We start from the raw sequence: 17,770 nt of genomic DNA on the forward strand, positions 1-17,770 counted from the left end.
TTTTACTCAGTGTAAACTGACCGGCGGTATCAAATCCGCAACATGTCAATTTAGGCACACTGGGGCTCCGAAGGGAGGGGGCATTTGGATTAGGGAGCACAGGATTTGCTGGATTTCCTTTGTGAGGGTGGGGAGCCATTTTGCTTTTCCAGAGGCTTTGTACTACCAGTAACGTGAAAGCCCCCTATATTTCCGTTAACAGGTAACGAACCTGAGAGTGGACTTGCTTTTTTGTGTATTGAGTTGAAGCTTGGATCACATTTATCTAGCACTCTACAATGAGCACCTACATCGGGGTTTCCATTTAAATTTCGGAATTATGAGATATAGATGAAACCCCCGACAGATCCAATCACTATAATGAGGCAGCAGAGTTATTCTGGACTCTGTCTGGCCTCTGTTCAGTGATTAACTTATTTACAGAGGTACACAGAACTGTGGCGGACTGCGCTTTTATGCATACCCAAATAGACGGACACTGCCAGATCACAGGTCTTATGGCGTCCTCAGTGCCTCCATCTGCCTCATTATAGGGAATCCATGTATATCACAGATTTACACAGAAACCCCGATGTAAGCAATCCACATAGAGCGCAGGATAAATGTGAGCTGAGCCTTACAGCGAGGCAGAATGCACAAATCAACAGCAGCTGAAGAATTGGTTTTATTTATTTTTTTATGCAGCTTCTTGTGCGGTATAAGTGATTATATGACTTTATTCTTCAGGTCGGTGCAATTACAGCGATACCAAATATGTCTTGTTTTTATGTTTTTCCGCTTTTACATAATAAAAACAATTTTATAATAAAAAAATATTTTTGCATATCCCCGTTCTCAGGGCTATAGCTTTTCTATTTCTTCACTCGCTGACTGAGCTGTATGGAGGCTTGCTTTTTGTGGGACAGGATGACGTTTTCACCTACACTATTTTTATTTACATTCAACTTTTTGATCGTATTTTATTTCACTTTTTGTTTGGTACAACGATAAAAAACAGTTTTACACTTTGTATTAAGGGTTCTTAATGAAAGAGTTACCTATTGGGGTCAGTTTTATAGATCGTACTTTGTTAATTTTTGTTTTTATAATAAATATGTATTGGTTTTTTTTTTTTTTCATTTTTTGTGCTTTATTTTGTCTTTTTATTTACGGTATATATTTTTACAATTTTTCAAAAGTTTTCTTTTTTTTTGAATTTTTCCCCCAGATTGGGACATCAACTTTCAATCGACTGATCGCTGGTCCAATACTTCGACACACAGATCAGTCTCTGACACACAGGCAGGAGGCATGTCAGCTTGTGCTCTGATCAGGAGCTTACAGGCCACAGTACCTGGGTGACCCCGTGGCCATCTTTTGGAGACCATCAGCACAACGCAATCGCGTTGTGCTGATCGGAGCAGAGAGGGAGCTCCCTCTGCTATGATTGATGTCGCTGTCACTATTGACAGTGGCATCAGAGGGGTTAAACGCCCACGATCGGCATTAGTACTGATTGTGGGCGTTTCTGCATGGTGTCAGCTATAATATATAGCGGACTCCCGCTGATAATCGTGCCGGCTCTGTGAGTCAATTTGCAGGAACGCACCTCCCTTGGCGCCGTACAGGTATGGCGGATGTTATGACAGGGTTAATGCTTACAGTAAAGTCAATTAATGCACTAGTTAAATGGGTTGTCCGGGAAAAATAAAACTGTGCCTATGGGACGGATAATGCAACAAAAATAACAGTCACGATCACCTACCGGCACTTGACGGGATTCAGTGCATACTGCTCCATGGTCATTGTAAGGACAGGAAATTGCTATCTCCCCATTCCGACAGCCACAGCACTCCTTAAGTCTGATCATTAAGCTTTCTAATATTTCCTATCTTACATATTTAATAGATTTATATGTCTATGTGCATCAATTATTGGACTGACATGCATGAAGTGGAGATAGATTATCTGTGTACATAATATTTTAGAGTTACTAGATCTATCTACTTTATTTGGATAACCCACAGTACTGCTTATCAGTGACGGGCAGTCTTGGTGGTCCAGATATAGTGTCCTAGATCCTTTTGCATAGGCTTTTTAGGTGTATTTTTAAAGGAATTTAATAAACACTGTTTTTAAGGTTAAGTATGCTCACTTATGTAATTTCTTAGAGTTAGAAAAATCGTTGCATGTTCTGATTTCTCCAGCATCTCTTACCATTAACATACCGAAGTTTTACAGTAGAGGCTAAACTAGTTTAATAAAGGTAATCTTATAAAATGAAGGAAACGTTGGACAATAAAGGGAATCTGTCATTGAACACGCAGGCTGAGATTTGTAAAATACAGTTTATCTTGAAATGTAAAAGCCCCAGCTGATGGTGTGCGCAGCAGTCATGGAGACAGTCCTCACAGGACTGATCGCCACCTCTGTATGCACCCTTATGCAGGGAGGGCTTTCTATCACAGGATAGGACCATTCCCTTAAGCCTAGAATGCCTAGGGAAGTTATATATGTTACCCTAAACCTATATAATAATTAATTCAGCTACTCCGGCTCGATAATACTAAACACCTAAAGTACACCATATTTTTTAGCTGACAGGGTCACTTTAATTTGACCATGAAATGCAAATCCCACATTTCACAATAGCTTCCCTAAATCTGTTATGTCGGATACTTGCCTCTCCAAGTCTTGCACACATGAGATCTTCCCAGCCCTCTTCAGGAGGACATTCTGGAATAAAAAGCCAGTCTGCCCCCGATGCCAAAGCGGACACCAATGCTAAATACCTATTAAAAGAAAATGCAGCAGATATTTAAATTATTAGTCAATAATTTGTCAAGAATTATTGTATTTTCTATTTAAAAAAAAAAAAAAACAACAACTATGGCACTGGTTCATCAAGACCACATACAGATACACACATATATTAATGTGACAAAAATGATGCATTATTTGTCAGATAAATGCAATGCCAGATTTGCTGTTTTCTTGTCTGCCCCATCTCATAAACAGATGGAATAAGAAGTGTTTAAAAGGGAATCTGTCACCCCCAAAAATCGTATAGGAGCTAAGGCCACCAGCATTAGGGGCTTATCTACAGCATTCTGTAAGGCTGTAGATAAGCCCCCGATGTCACCTGAAAGGTAAGAAATAAAGGTTGGATTATACTCACCCAGGGGCGATCCCGCTGCGGTCAGGTCCGATGGGTGTCGCAGTCCGGGTCCAGCGCCCCCCATCTTCATGCCATGACGTCCTCTTCTTTGCTTCCTGTTACGGCTCCTGCGCAGGTGTAATTCTCTGCCCTGTAGAGGGCAAAGCAAAGTACTGCAGTGCGCAGGCGCCAGGAAAGGTCAGAGAGGCCTGGCGCCTGCGCACTGCAGTACTTTGCTCTGCCCTCAACAGGACAGAGAATTACGCCTGCGCAGGTGCCGTGACAGGAAGACAAGAAGAGAACGTCATCGTATGAAGATGGGAGGTGCCAGACCGGACCGTGATGCCCATCGGACAGGACCGCCCCTGGGTGAGTGTAATATACCGGTAACCTGTTTTTCTTACCTTTCAGGTTACATCGGGGGCTTATTTACAGCATTACAGAATGCTGTAGATAAGCCCCTGATGCCGGTGGCCTTCGCTCATATACGATTTTTGGGGTGACAGATTCCCTTTAAAGTTGTATGTATTCCAAAAACTACATATTGTCATTTATCTCTATTTTGTGAGTCAAGAAGCTTTAAAAGTTTATTACCCCAAAACACACAGATTAAATGCTCAGAGTATTATGTAAATATAATACAAATATTTACAAATAGGACACAATAGTAAGTAGAGTGAGATGTCACAGAGCAAAATGTACAAATTAGGTCATTACCCGCAATGTCTTCCCATAACTTCCAGCACAAATGTCCTCTGGTGGCTAAAATGAGAAAACCACAACGTTCTTTCATTAGTGGTGAACATATCACTAGGAGCATGACAATGCACAGCGGTTAGAAGAGCTGATGCAGATGCCGCACTTATCTACTACATGTCACTTGTGTAGATACAATGAGCTGCTTATTCTAACCGATATCTCTGATAAAGGTGGTTGGTAACTTTATGGCTAATGTTAACCAATGGATGTAGAAGGTGAACACAAGTTACTCACTAATTTATTTAAAAGGGGTTGTCCAATCACAATAAAATGAAGATCTATTTGTAGAATGGGTCATCAATATGGGTTCCATGTGGGCCGACACCCAGAACCCCACTGAGCTGCTGTGATTTGCCCCAGCGGATGTAAACACATGTGATGGACAGCTGCACAGCACAGCTCCATTCATTGTGTAGCAGCTGCTGCCGGGTACTGAAGAACAGCTCCTATTCAAAACAATGGTGAGCGCTGTATAATCCTGCGCATGCACTATATACCGTAATCTAGATATGCTATAGATTGCATGGGCATGATAGACCACTTATAGTCCATATATAAGTATGCAAGATAAACAATTACATCATAAGACTCATAACCAATTTCATGAATGTGGCAGCTATTCCTGGGGAGACACACCAGTACTTCTCACAAGACTTATTGTGGCCACATTATATCCAATAGTCACCTAGTGAGTGCTACAGTGGGGGGAAATAAGTATTTGAACCCTTGCTGATTTTGTAAGTTTGCCCACTGACAAAGACATGAACAGTCTATAATTTTAAGGGTAGGTTAATTTTAATATTGAGAGTTAGAATAAAAAAATAACATCCAGAAAAAAATCATATTGTATAAATTATATAAATTTATTTGCATTTTGCAGTGAGAAATAAGTATTTGATCCCCTACCAACCATTAAGAGTTCTGGCTCCTACAGACCAGTTAGACACTCCTAATTAACTTGTTACCTGCATTAAAGACAACTGTCTTACATAGTCACCTTTATAAAAGACTCCTGTCCACAGAGTCAGTCAGACTCTAACCTTTACAACATGGGCAAGACCAAAGAGCTTTCTAAGGATGTCAGTTACAAGATCATAGACCTGCACAAAGCTGGATTGGGCTACAAAACCATAAGTAAGATGCTGGGTGAGAAGGAGACAACTGTTGGTGCAATAGCAAGAAATTGGAAGAAATACAAAATGACTGTCAATCGACACAGATCTGGGGCACCATGCAAAATCTCACCTCGTGGGGTATCCTTGATCATGAAGAAGGTGAGAGATCAGCCTAAAACTACATGGGGGGAACTTGTTAATGATCTCAAGGAAGATCACCAGGAAAACGATTGGTAACACATTACGCTGTAAGGTTTAAAATCCTGCAGTGGCCGCAAGGTCCCCCTGCTCAAGAACGCACATGTACAGGCCCATCTGAAGTTTGCCAATACACACCTGGATGATTCTGTGAATGATTGGGAGAAGGTGCTGTGGTCAGATGAGACAAAAATTGATGTCTTTGGCATTAACTAAACTTGCCGTGTTTGGAGGGAGAGACATGCTGCCTATGACCCAAAGAACACAGTCCCCACTGTCAAGTATGGAGGTGGAAACATTATGTTTTGGGAGTGTTTCTATGCTAAGGGCACAGGACTACAATACTTCACCACATCAATGGGAGAATGGATGGAGCCATGTACCGTAAAATCCTGAGAGACAACCTCCTTCCCTCCACCCGGACATTAAAAATGGGTCGTGGCTGGGTCTTCCAGCAAGTCAATGACCCAAAACATACAGCCAAGGCAACAAAGGAGGGGCTCAAAAAGAAGCACATTAAGGTCATGGAGTGGCCTAGCCAGTTTCCAGACCTTAATCCCATAGAAAACTTATAGTGGGAGTTGAAGCTCCGAGTTGCCAAGCAACAGCCTCAAAATCGCAATGATTTAGAGATGATCAGCAAAGAGGAGTGGACCAAAATTCCTTCCGACAGGTGCGCAAACCTCATCATCAACTACAAAAAACATCTGACTGCTGTGCTTGCCAACAAGGGTTTTGCCACCAAGTATTAAGTCTTGTTTGTCTGAATGCAAATAAATATATAATTTATACAATGTTATTTTTGTGGATTTTATTTTTGATATTCTATCTCTCAATGTTAAAATTAACCTACTCTTAAAATTATAGACTGTTCATGTCTTTGGAAGTGGGAAAACTTACAAAATCAGCAAGGGATCAAATAATTATTTCCCCCACTGTTTATATACTATGTAAAAGCAGCTGACAGAACTGTGGTTTGTATATGATTAATGTTGTTTATTTAATTTGGTGTATGGCTTACTACATTAGTGCTGTTGAGTATAGGACAATAATATTTGTAATTCAGGGTCCACAATGATCATAGTAATTGATCCTTGAAACCACGCTGCCATTGTCTAAACGGCACACAACTAAACCAGGAATAATTTAGTGTAGGGCATTTTATTTTGCTAATCAGTGGTGGACTGACTACATTGCACCCAATTCTATATGACTGATACAATGAGGAGCAAATACATGTAGATGTGCAGCTCATCAGGTGTCTAGTATCATGGGTATAGTATATGTAGATAAGGCTCTATTATAGATCTTGTATTGAAAAAAATTATCAGCTTCCTTTATGTTACGTGGATAGAGAAATGTGTTGAGATGGTAAATTATGTGAATTAGAAAATGGAGTAAAAAAAGCGCTCCTATTAAGTTGTTTATTCATTAAATGTGTGTATGTAATGTAGTAAGAGGGTATTATTATACTCGCCTCCCACCACCGTCTCCAGGATCCAGCGCCGCTCTGCTCCTCTTCTCAGTGATGTCACCACACTTCACTCTCCGGGTCACTGTGCCGCATGCGTGAGCCGGAAGTCTCTATAACATTTGTGACTTATGTAGCCTCATAGACTTACATTGGAAAAGTCACTTCTAGGTCCCAGAGAGGGCAGTGTCTGCAGAGGGGTGACGTCACTGAGAAGAGAAGAACGGTGCTGGACTCTGGAGAGCGGCGGGAGGCGAGTATATAAATACTCTCACTACACACATTTAATGGTGAAGAAAAAAAACAAAACACTTATTGGGAGTGCTTCTTTAATCAATTAGAAGTTATTCATTTGTCTTGTTCTTTAGTGGCAGCACTGCTTTTAGAAATAAACAGAGGGTATTTATTAATTGGTGATGGAGGTTCTAGTATCAGTGTCTTTGCGGTGTACAGATGCCCCAGTGAAGGTATAACTGTATTGTTTTGTGTACGCTCTGGTTTTTTGTTATGAACAATTAAATGTTACTTGTTATGGAGTTCATGTAAATTTTCAGTGATTCCCTACTAATCTTAGTGACTCGTACCACAGAATAATGTAAAGTAAACTTCGCACTCGGGTGTGAGAATCGTAGATATTTATTTGTGCAATCCTAGACATTTCAGTCCTAAAAATGGACCTTCTTCAGTATCACTGCATATAATATAAATGTGATGTAACATTAATTGAACAATACAACCAAAGCAAAAATATTACATACCAGAGATAAGACCTGGAAGAAATGGAACTAACAGATCGTGGGTGGGTAAAAAAAAAAAAAGGAATGGAAGTAGAAGTACTGGCAGGAGGAAGTCCCGAGCCAAATCAGAGTAACAGGGGACCCAAATGAACACAAATGTACAGGGAAAACTCTGGGTGGAAATGGTGCAGGGAGAGGAGAAGAACGTCACAATCTGTTCTTACCGGATTGCACAGGTAAAAGGAAATCACAAGTATGCAGTGTTACTGAAGAAAGTGCAGTTTTAGGACCCGAACGTCTGATGTTTTGGATTGCCTGCACAAATAAATATCTACCGTTCTCACATCCATCGGAGAGCCAAATTTACTTTACATACTTAATGGGATAGGATCCTACTGGGCACCAAATACGGAGTGCCGTGCTCTATTCTGCCTTTACACAGAATAATGGGATTATCTTCAGGGGCTAATTAGCACACAATGCGATACATGCACATCATTTTCATCACCCAAGGAGCCCATCTGCAACTCCCATCTCAGTTGTTGTTTATCCTCTAGAACACCACAGTCAGACAGTGCAATATCTAAGTAGTCAGACATTGGGAACAGGCAGCTCAGTCACCAGCACCCGCCCGGGGCACAGCCTGACACATTGCCAGTCAATACCATGCTGGGCTCACATCATCTTCACCCCCATGCAACACTATGTCCACGGATTCTGTCTTTAATACTTGAAAAATGTTATCCAGATATCCTCAGACATAGGCATTGACTTCAATGAGGCAAACAGTGTAATGTAGTAAACTTTGGACTCCATTTGTCCTTTAAGGTAGTGTCTTTTTTTAGACTCATGTGGTGTAAACCCAGCCCGACATTGTCTGGTAATAATGCTTCGGTAAAAAGAAAAAAAAATACCAGACATATAACAAGAATATTATATCTGCAATCACACATACATGCGCAGTGCCTAGAAAAAGTATTCACACCCCATGAACTTTTCCACTTTTTCTCACGTTGCGCCTACAAACTTAACATGTACTTTATTTATTTTATTGGGATTATAAGCAATATACCAACACAAAGTAGGAAGTATTTGTGGAGTGTAAAGGAAATTACAGGAAATGTTTTTCTAATTATTTTAGGTATATTAGGAAATCGTGACATCCATTTGTATTCTGTCCCCAAGTGAATACTTTGTACCTTTCTCTGGAATCACTGCTGCAAGTCTATTGGGGTATGTCTCTACCAGCTTTGCACATCTAAAGGCTGAAATATTTGCCCATTTCTGTTTGCAAACTAACTACACATGGTCAAAATTGTATTAATTTAATGTTTAATGTTTAATGACAAAAAAAACCCACAATGGTCACAGAAATAACTTGAATCTGACAAAAGTAATAAATTAAAAATCTATGAAAATGAACAAATTAAATTCAGACACTGCTTTTCAACCATGCTTCCACAGAATTAAAAAAATAAATAAATAAAACTCATGAAATAGGCCTGGAAAGAAATTATTATTATTTATTTATATAGCACCATTAATTCCATGGTGCTGTACATGAGAAGGGGTTACATCAAAATACAAATATCACTTACAGTAAACAAACTAACAATGACAGACTGGTACAGAGGGAAGAGGACCCTGCCCTTGCGGGCTTGCATTCTTACAGGATTATGGGGAAGGAGACAGTAGGTCGGGGGTTGCAGTAGCTCCGATGGTGTTGAGGTGGCCGTGTGGTCATTACTAGGGTTGAGCGAAACGGATCGGACAAATTCAAAAACCCGACCCGATCCTAGTGTGGGATCGGCCATGAGGTCGCCGATCTGCGTGCAAAAGTCGCGTTTCATGACGCTTTCAGTGCCATTTTTCAGCCAATGGAGGACGCAGAGTGTGGGCAGCGTGATGACATAGGTCTCGGTCCCCACCATCTTAGAGAAAGGCATGACAGTGATTGGCTTGCTTTCTGCGGCATCACAGGGGCTATAAAGGGGCGTGCACGCCGACCGCCATCTTACTTCTGCCGATCCTAGCATAGGGAGAGGTTGCTGCAGCTTCATCAGAAGGGATATAGTTAGGGAGAGAAGATTAACCCCCAAACCTCTTGTGCTGTAGCGATTTCCACTCTCCAACACCACCTTTGTTTTGCAGGGACAGTGGAGGGTATATTTTTGTGCATCAGGTCTGTAGCTTATTAGGCTGCCTTACAAGGCTCCCTGATAGCTGCATTGCTGTTTGCACGCTGCTGTGCAAACCAACTGCTTTTTTTAAAAGCAAAAATCCTGTTGCTCCTTTCTGCACAGTTATCTTGTTTATTTGTCCACACTTTTGTGTGCAGCAGTCCTTTTTATTGCTGCCATACTTGTCCTGAGATCATTGTAGGGAGACTGAAATTGTCCTACAGTCCTTGTATTTTTTCATATATCTTCCAGCCACTTACATTGTGTTGTTTTATGCACAGGGCCTGAGTTTTGGTTCAGTCTCCCCCAAAAAAGGGAGATTTAAATTCTCAACAAGTTTATATACACCTTCTACCTTGTTTTACAGTACCATATAACGGTTGTCTTGCTTTTGGCCTCCTCTTACTGACTTCTTCAATTCCTCCATTTGCAGCTGCTGAATATCCACATAGGCCATTCTTATACCTCCCTAAATGGGCTGACTCCCCCCACAGGGCCGTGGTCACCACCTGGCGCAAGCACCTGTGCGAGTGCCATTTGCCTGGACAGGTGGGTGGGCCCACTCTTGGGCGACGGCACTGGCACAGGGTCCCTCATAGTACAATGAAGTGTCTCTGACGGTGGTGGTGCACAACCAACGTCAGACACACCGTCGTAATATGAGGGGCCCTGTGCCAGTACCGCCGCCCACGAGAGAGTGTTCCCCCCCAGCTCGAACAGTGCTCTACCACTTGCAATACTTACCTCTCCCTGCTACACCACGGTGTAGTCTGTGCTGTTAAATCCTTCAATGGCACTGCCAATACAAATTTGTTTGTTTGCCACTCATTAGTTTTCCTCCACTGAACAAAGCAATGCCGCCTGTTTAGTCCTGTTACCACATTTGAACTGCATTTAGCCTACTTTATTATTTGGGCCTACTAACTGTCTGCCACTCATTACAGTTTTCCTCCACTGAACAAAGCAATGCCACCTGGTTAGTCCTGTTACCAATTTTGAACTGCATTTAGCCTACTTTATTATTTGGGCCTATATCTGTGTTTCCTCCTCATCCTGCCCATTGCCCAGCCACTGCTAGATGAGTCTGCTGGTACATTGACCCAGACCACTACATTCCCCTTGCACTCTACACAGCCAGAATCTGACCCTGCTGAAAGTCAGGTTCCCCTTCCCGCATACTATACCTCCTTACACGGGGACAAAGAGGAAGGTGCAGATGAAAGTGCAGGTTCCTTCATCAGGTGGGGGGGGGCATACTCGTTGGCGAAGTCACTGGCACAGGGCCCCTCATAGTACGCAAAAGTGTCTCTGCCATTGGGAGGCGCCACCCGCCGTCAAACACACCGCCGTACTAGGAGGGGCCCTGTGCCAGTGCCAACGAGTGGGCCCCCCCCTGCTTGCTCAGAATCGCAGCACTTGCAAAGTTGAAATACTTACCTCTCCCTGCTCCACCGCCGTAACGTATTCAGTGTTTCCTGGGCCCATGAAAATCTTGAGCCAGCCCCCCCCCCCCCCCACAACTTTAGCCAAATGACCCCCAGTTTTCAATGCCTAACTATTATTATAAAGTAAATTAAGATTGACAAGCTTAAGTAATAAGAATTGATGTTTTTGGCATTAAAATGGGCACTGTAGGTGTTTTCCTGTCCTCCACTCACTGCCGACTTTGATTCCCCATTGACTTGCATTGGGATTCGTGCTTCAGTCAGCCCCCGACTTTTCGCAATAATCGGCCGATTTCACCCGACCCGACTTTTGACAAAGTCAGGTTTCGCGAAACCCGACTTGATCCGAAAAAAGTAAAAGTCGCTCAACTCTAGTCATTACAGATTGTAAGCTTCTTTGAAGAGGTGGGTTTTCAGGTTTCTTTTGAAGGATCCAAATGTGGTGGATAATCGGACGTGTTGGGGCACAGAATTTCAAAGGAATTGGGTGAGTAGCGAATAAGCGTGGAGGAGAGAAGGAGGTCTTGGGAGGACGGGAGTTTACGCGAGGGAAGATATTGAGAGATTAGTTTGGAAATATACGGAGAAGAAAGGTTATGGATGGCTTTGTAGGTCAGTGTTAGTAGTTTAAACTGGATACGCTGGGAAATTGGGAGCCAGTGAAGGGATGTGCAAAGAGGGGAAGCAGGAGTGTAGCGAGGAGAGAGATTAGTCGGGCAGGAGAGATAAGGACGTACTAGAGGGGTGCGAGAGTGTTAGAAGGTAGGCCACAGAGGAGGATGTTGCAATAGTCGAGGCGGGAGATGATTAGGGCATGCACAAGCATTTTGGTAGAGTGAGTGTTGAGGCAAGGACGGATTCTGGAAATATTTTTGAGCTGGAGGCGACAGGAGGTGGCAAGAGCTTGGATGTGCGGTTTGAAGGACAGGGCAGAGTCAAGGGTTACGCGAGGCAGTGGATTTTGGAGACAGGGGAAAGTGTGATTTCATTTATTTTGATAGATAGATTAGGTAGGGAAGATATGCGAGATAGAGGAAAGATAATTAGTTCAGATTTGTCCACATTGAGCTTGAGGAAGTGAGAGGAGAAGAAGGAAGAGGATATGGCTGATAGACACTCTGGGATTCTGGAGAGCAGAGGCGACATCTGGGCCAGAAAGGTAGATCTGAGTGTTATCAGCATATAGATGGTACTGGAAGCCATAGGATTTTATGTGTTTTCCCAGGCTGAGTGTATAGATTGAGAAGAGTAAGAGCTCTAGGACAGAGCCTTGAGGGACACCAATAAAGAGGGGGCGAGATGAAGAAGTAGTGTGGGAGTAGGAAACGTTAAATGTGCGTTTGGTAAGGTATGAGGAGATCCAAGATAGGGCAAGGTCTTTGACACCAAAGGAAGAGAGGATCTGTAGTAGGAGGCAGTGGTCAACTGTGTCGAAGGCAGAGGGCAGGCCTAGAAGGAGGAGCATAGAGAATTGTCTGTTAGCTTTGGCTGTAAGTCGTTCGTAAGTGGAATGGTGGGGACGTAAGCCAGATTGTAGGTTGTCGAACAGAGAGTTGGATGCAAAGTGAGAGGTAAGAAGTTCAGCATGGACGTGCGGGCTAAAGGAGTTCGGAAGCAAATTGGAGCAAAGATATGGGGCGATAGCTGGACATAGCGCTTGGGTCAAGGGATGGCTTTTTGAGGATAGGTGTGATTGTGACAGGTTTAAATGCACAGGGGCAGGTACCAGAAGTTAGTGATAGGCTGAAGAGATGGGTTAGGGTTGGTATTGGTGTGATGGGGAGGTGGGATTGGGTCAAACGCACAAGTGGTGAGGTGTGATTTGGAGAGAAGATGAGCAAGCTCCCCTTCGGTGATTTTGGAGAGGGACGTTAAGGGGTTAGGGCATTGGTCTGGCATACAAAGGGGTTGTGGTTTGACAACAAAATCTTATAGGCAAAGTCCTCGGCAAAGATCAGGGAACTCGGAGGGGGCAGTTAAAAGTGTTGAACAACTGTTTGGGGTTGTGGGGTAAAGAAGATACGAGGGATGTAAAATAGGCCTGTTTAGCAGAAGTGAGAGCTGATTTGAATGCAAGTGTTGCTTGTTTGAGTGCAGTGAAATCATCTTGCAAATGCGTTTTCTTCCAACGCCGTTCTGCAATTCTGGATACTTGCCGAAGCTTTTTAGTGATGTCATTGTGCCAAGGTTGTCTACTGATTTGTCGCACTCTGCTATGCATGAGAGGGGCAACTGTGTCAATAGCTGATGCAAGAGTGGCATTGTAGAAACTAGTGGCAGTGTCTGTGTCGTGAGGATATGGATGCTAGTGGTAGGATAGAGTCAGAGAGTGTGTGGGTGTCTAGGTGTTCGAGGTTCCTGCGTGGGTGCGCATGTTGCTTGACATGGGTGACAGGTGAGGAGGACAGGGATGAGAAAGTGAGTAGATGGTGGTCAGATAGAGGAAGAGGTTGTGAAGTTACAGTAGATACGGAGCAGAGACGGGTGAAGACCAGGTCTAATGTATGTCCGTCTGTGTGGGTGGATGAGGACCACTGAGTAAGTCCAAAAGATGAAGTAAGGGGCTGGAGTTTGGAGGCTGCTGACTGGTGGATGTCAATGGGGATGCTGAAGTCACCCATGATGATAGTGGGAATGTCAGCAGACAGAAAGTGAAGGAGCCAGGTGGAGAATTGGTCAATAAAGGCAGTAGTCGGGCCCGGAGGTCGGTATATGACGGCCATTTGATGGTTGTAGTGGGAGTAGATGCGGACAGAGTGGACTTCAATAGATGGGAGGATAAGGGAGGGTAGAGGTGGGATTGGGTTAAAAGGTACAGTTAGAAGAAAGGAGAAGGCCCACTCCTGCACCATGTTTGTTGCCAGGGCGAGGAGTGTGGGTGAAGTGGAGGCCACAGTAACATAGTGCAGCAGGGGAGGCTGTGTCAGAGGGTGTCAGCTATGTTTCGGTGAGGCCCAGGAACGAAAGATTACGAGAGGTAAAGAGGTCGTGAATCACATGGAGTTTATTGCAGATGGAGCGGGCATTCCATAGTGATCCAGAGAGAGTGCAGGGGGTGGGCGTCATGGGCACGGATTTGAGGTGATGAGAAATGATAGTACCCTTACCTTAATATTTTGTTGCACAACCTTTTGAGGCAATCACTGCAATCAACCGATTCCTGTAACTGTGAATGAGACTTCTGCACCTCTCGACAGGTATTTTGGCCCACTCCTCAAGAGCAATCTGCTCTAGTTGTCTTGTGTTTGAAGGTTGCCTTTTTCCAGACTGCATGTTTCAGCTCTTTCCAAAGATGATCAATAGGATTTAGGTCAGGGCTCATAGAAGGCCACTTCAGAATAGTCCAATGTTTTCCTCTTAGCCATTCTTGGGTTTTCTTAGCTGTGTGTTTTGGGTAATTATCCTGTTGCAAGACCCATGACCAGCGACTGAGACTAAGCTTTCTGACACTGGGCAGCACATTTCTCTCTAGAATCCCTTGATAGTCTTGAGATTTCATTGTGCCCTGCACAGATTCTAGACACCCTGTGCCAGATGCAGCAAAGCAGCCCCAGAACATAACAGAGCCTCCTCCATGTTTCACAGTAGGGACAGTGTTTTCTTGATATGCTTCATTTTTCTGTCTGAACATAGAGAGCTGATGTGCCTTGCCAAAAGGTTCCATTTTTGTCTCATCTGTCCATAGGACATTCTTCCAGAAGCTTTGTGGCTTGTCAACACGTAGTTTGGCAAATTCCAGTCTGGCTTTTTTTTTTTTTTTTTTTTTTCCAACAATGGTGTCCTCCTTGGTCGTCTCCCATGAAGTCCACTTTGGCTCATACAGCGACTGATGTTGAAATCTAACATTGATGTTCCTTGAGCTTGAAGTTCACCTTTAATCTGTTTAAAAGTTTTTCTGGGCTGTTTTGTTACCATTCGTATTATCCGTCTCTTTGATTTGTCATCAATTTTCCTCCTGCGGCCACGTCCAGGGAGGTTGGTTACAGTCCCATGGATCTTACATTTCTGATTAATATGTGCCACTGTAGTCACAGGAACATCAAGATGTTTGGAGACGGTCTTAAAACTTTTACCTTTAACATGTTTGTTTATAATTTTCTTTCTAATCTCCTGAGACAACTCTTTCCTTCGCTTCCTCTGATCCATGTTGAGTGTGATACACACGATGTCACCAAACGGCACAGTGAGTACCTGTAGCCCTGTATACCAGCCCACTCACTGATTCCAAGATTGTAGACACCTGTGATGCTAGTTAGTGGGCACACCTTGATTTAACATGTCCCTTTTGTTACATTATTTTCAGGGGTTCCATCATTTCTGTCCAGGCCTATTTCATGAATTTTTTTAAATTCTGTGGAAGCATGGTTGAAAGCATGGTTCATTTTCATAGATCTTATTTATTATTACTTTTGTCAGATTCAAGTTATTTCTGTGACCATTGTGTGTTTTTCTATCATTAAAAGAGGGGTACCAACAATTCTGACCACGTGTGTATCTCCGTGAGATTAGATGGAGGCGACTGTGAACAGCAATTATCAAGTTACAGATTCTCAATGTGATTTAGGTCTGGACTGTGACTGGGCCATTCACACGCAAGAATGTGCTTTGATCTAAACCATTCCATTGTTGCTCTGGCAGTATGTTTAGGGTCATTGTCCTGCTAGGATGTGAACCAATGTCCCGGTCTCAAGTCTTTTGCAGTCTCTAACAGGTTTTCTTCCTGAATTTCCCTGTATTTAGCTCCATCCATCTTCAAATCAACTCTGACCAGCTTCCCTGTCCCTGCCAAGAAAAACATCCCTCATCAGGTTACTGCCAACTCCATGTGTGACAGTGGGGATGGCATTTTCAGGGTGATGTCCAGTCTTTGTTTTTAACCATAATCTTTATTTTTTATATCGCGCTAACATATTCCGCAGAGCTTTACAGTTTACACACATTATCATTGCTGTCCCCGATGGGGCTCACAATCTAAACTCCCTATCAGTATGTCTTTGGAATGTAGGAGGAAACCGGAGTGCCCGGAGGAAACCCACTCAAACACGGAGATAACATACAAACTCTTTGCAGATGTTGTCCAAGATGGGATTAGAACCCATGACTACAGCGCTGCAATGCTATCCACTGAGCCACCGTGCTGCCCCAGTATTTGCATTTAAACCAAAACTTTATCCCTGACCTGTCTGGTGTATTCCTTGGTTTTAATGATGTCGTTTGAACTCTAATGTTCTCAAACAAAGAGGCCTTCACAGAACAGCTATAGTTATACTGAGAATAAATTACACACAGGTTGACTCAATTTACTAATTATGTGACTTTTGGAGGTAATTGGTCACTTAGGATTTTATTTCTGTATATCAGACTAAAAGTGAACAATACAAATGCTACTCAAAATTTTCAGATTTAAATTTTTAAAATAATTATAAAACCATGAATCACTTCCTTTACACTTCACAAATACTTGCTACTTTCTGCTGATATATCACGTAAAAAACCCCCAAAATACTTTTAAGTTTGTGAACGTAACATGAAAAAAAAAATGTGGAAAAGCTCACGGGGTATGAATACTTTTTCAAATCACTGTGAAAATGTTATCTTTAAGTTCCCCTATTGGACTTGAACCAGTGATCATTTGTCTTTTTGGTGTCTTACTGCAGTCGGCTGTCATAGGCTCTTGAGCCCGTGTCATCCACTTGAGCATGACATAAGACATACTGGTATGTCCTAAATCGAGAAAGAGTTAAGAAGTTCACCTAGATTGGTTAATAAATATTCCTATAACAATAATTATGCAGAAACCCTTCATACATACAGCACATCATGCTTATCAACGACATTGTACTATGCTTTATAGATAATACGTAATGTTACTTTTGAACTTTGTTCTGTTTTAAAGCTATAAACCATACGTATACCTCCCTGATAAGATGGAAACACTAACCCTTTTGTCACTAGACTGCAAAGAAAGTGATTTTTCCCCATTTAAAATGTGACTGCCATCAGAAAATTACATCTTGTTTAAATCAGGTGTTTATTTAAAATCTCTCTTTTGTTAAGTTTCTCATATCAGTGTTGAACAAAAATTCAGAAATGGGTAAAATTACACAGCGAGGTGACATTTATATGCATAAATAACATTGGATCCATCATTTACAATAGTAAATAGTAGATGTCACAGCTCACCTCATCCCCCTCTCTTCACAGTGATCTTTGCCCACATCAGAGCATACCAATTTCATACCTTGATACAAGAGAGTAAGACTACTTCTGCTATGACCATGTAACTGCTGAAAAGGACAGGAAGTGTCTGTGTACAGAACCTTGAATTGTCTTCTCAAACCCTCCATGATGGAGTAAGTTTGACATAAGTGCTTTCTTGTGGTTATCCCTTCCTTTTTATAGAGGATCCACGGCGCTCTCCTCGGTTCCGCCTCCTCCGGTCCCGAAATATGTCCCTCCTCACCGCCCCAGCCATGCTGAATCCCCAAGCATTCAGGCTGGCATTTTGTCCACTGAGCCATCATCTTGCTTCCGGGCCCATTCCCAGCGTGCCTTGCCAATGACGTCAGTGGAGTGGACACCCAGAAGCGTAATTCACCACAGTATTGGCGGGAACATGGAGGAGGGAGAGCGGCGTGGCAGATCCAGACATGCCCAGCATGATTGTATGTACCACCTGCACGTACATTACTCACACAATCATGAAGCACTAAGGTAAACTGTGACAGA

General features: G+C 42.8%; 1 protein-coding gene across 3 annotated transcripts in view; it reads right to left on the bottom strand.

Annotated features, from left to right (window-relative positions):
- The window catches only part of PFKL (phosphofructokinase, liver type), a 122,392-nt gene that overhangs the window by 71,001 nt on the left and 33,621 nt on the right, over nucleotides 1-17,770 (bottom strand). For all 3 annotated transcript variants that reach the window (XM_077275394.1, XM_077275396.1, XM_077275395.1), the window contains 2 exons: nucleotides 3,854-3,898; nucleotides 2,663-2,771 (listed from right to left, as the gene is read on the bottom strand). In XM_077275394.1, coding sequence (XP_077131509.1) covers nucleotides 2,663-2,771; nucleotides 3,854-3,898 — 154 coding nt within the window. The remainder of the gene's footprint in view (nucleotides 1-2,662; nucleotides 2,772-3,853; nucleotides 3,899-17,770) is intronic.

The sequence above is a fragment of the Ranitomeya variabilis genome, chromosome 7 (genome assembly GCF_051348905.1).
Source record: "Ranitomeya variabilis isolate aRanVar5 chromosome 7, aRanVar5.hap1, whole genome shotgun sequence".
NCBI classification, from domain to species: domain Eukaryota; kingdom Metazoa; phylum Chordata; class Amphibia; order Anura; family Dendrobatidae; genus Ranitomeya; species Ranitomeya variabilis.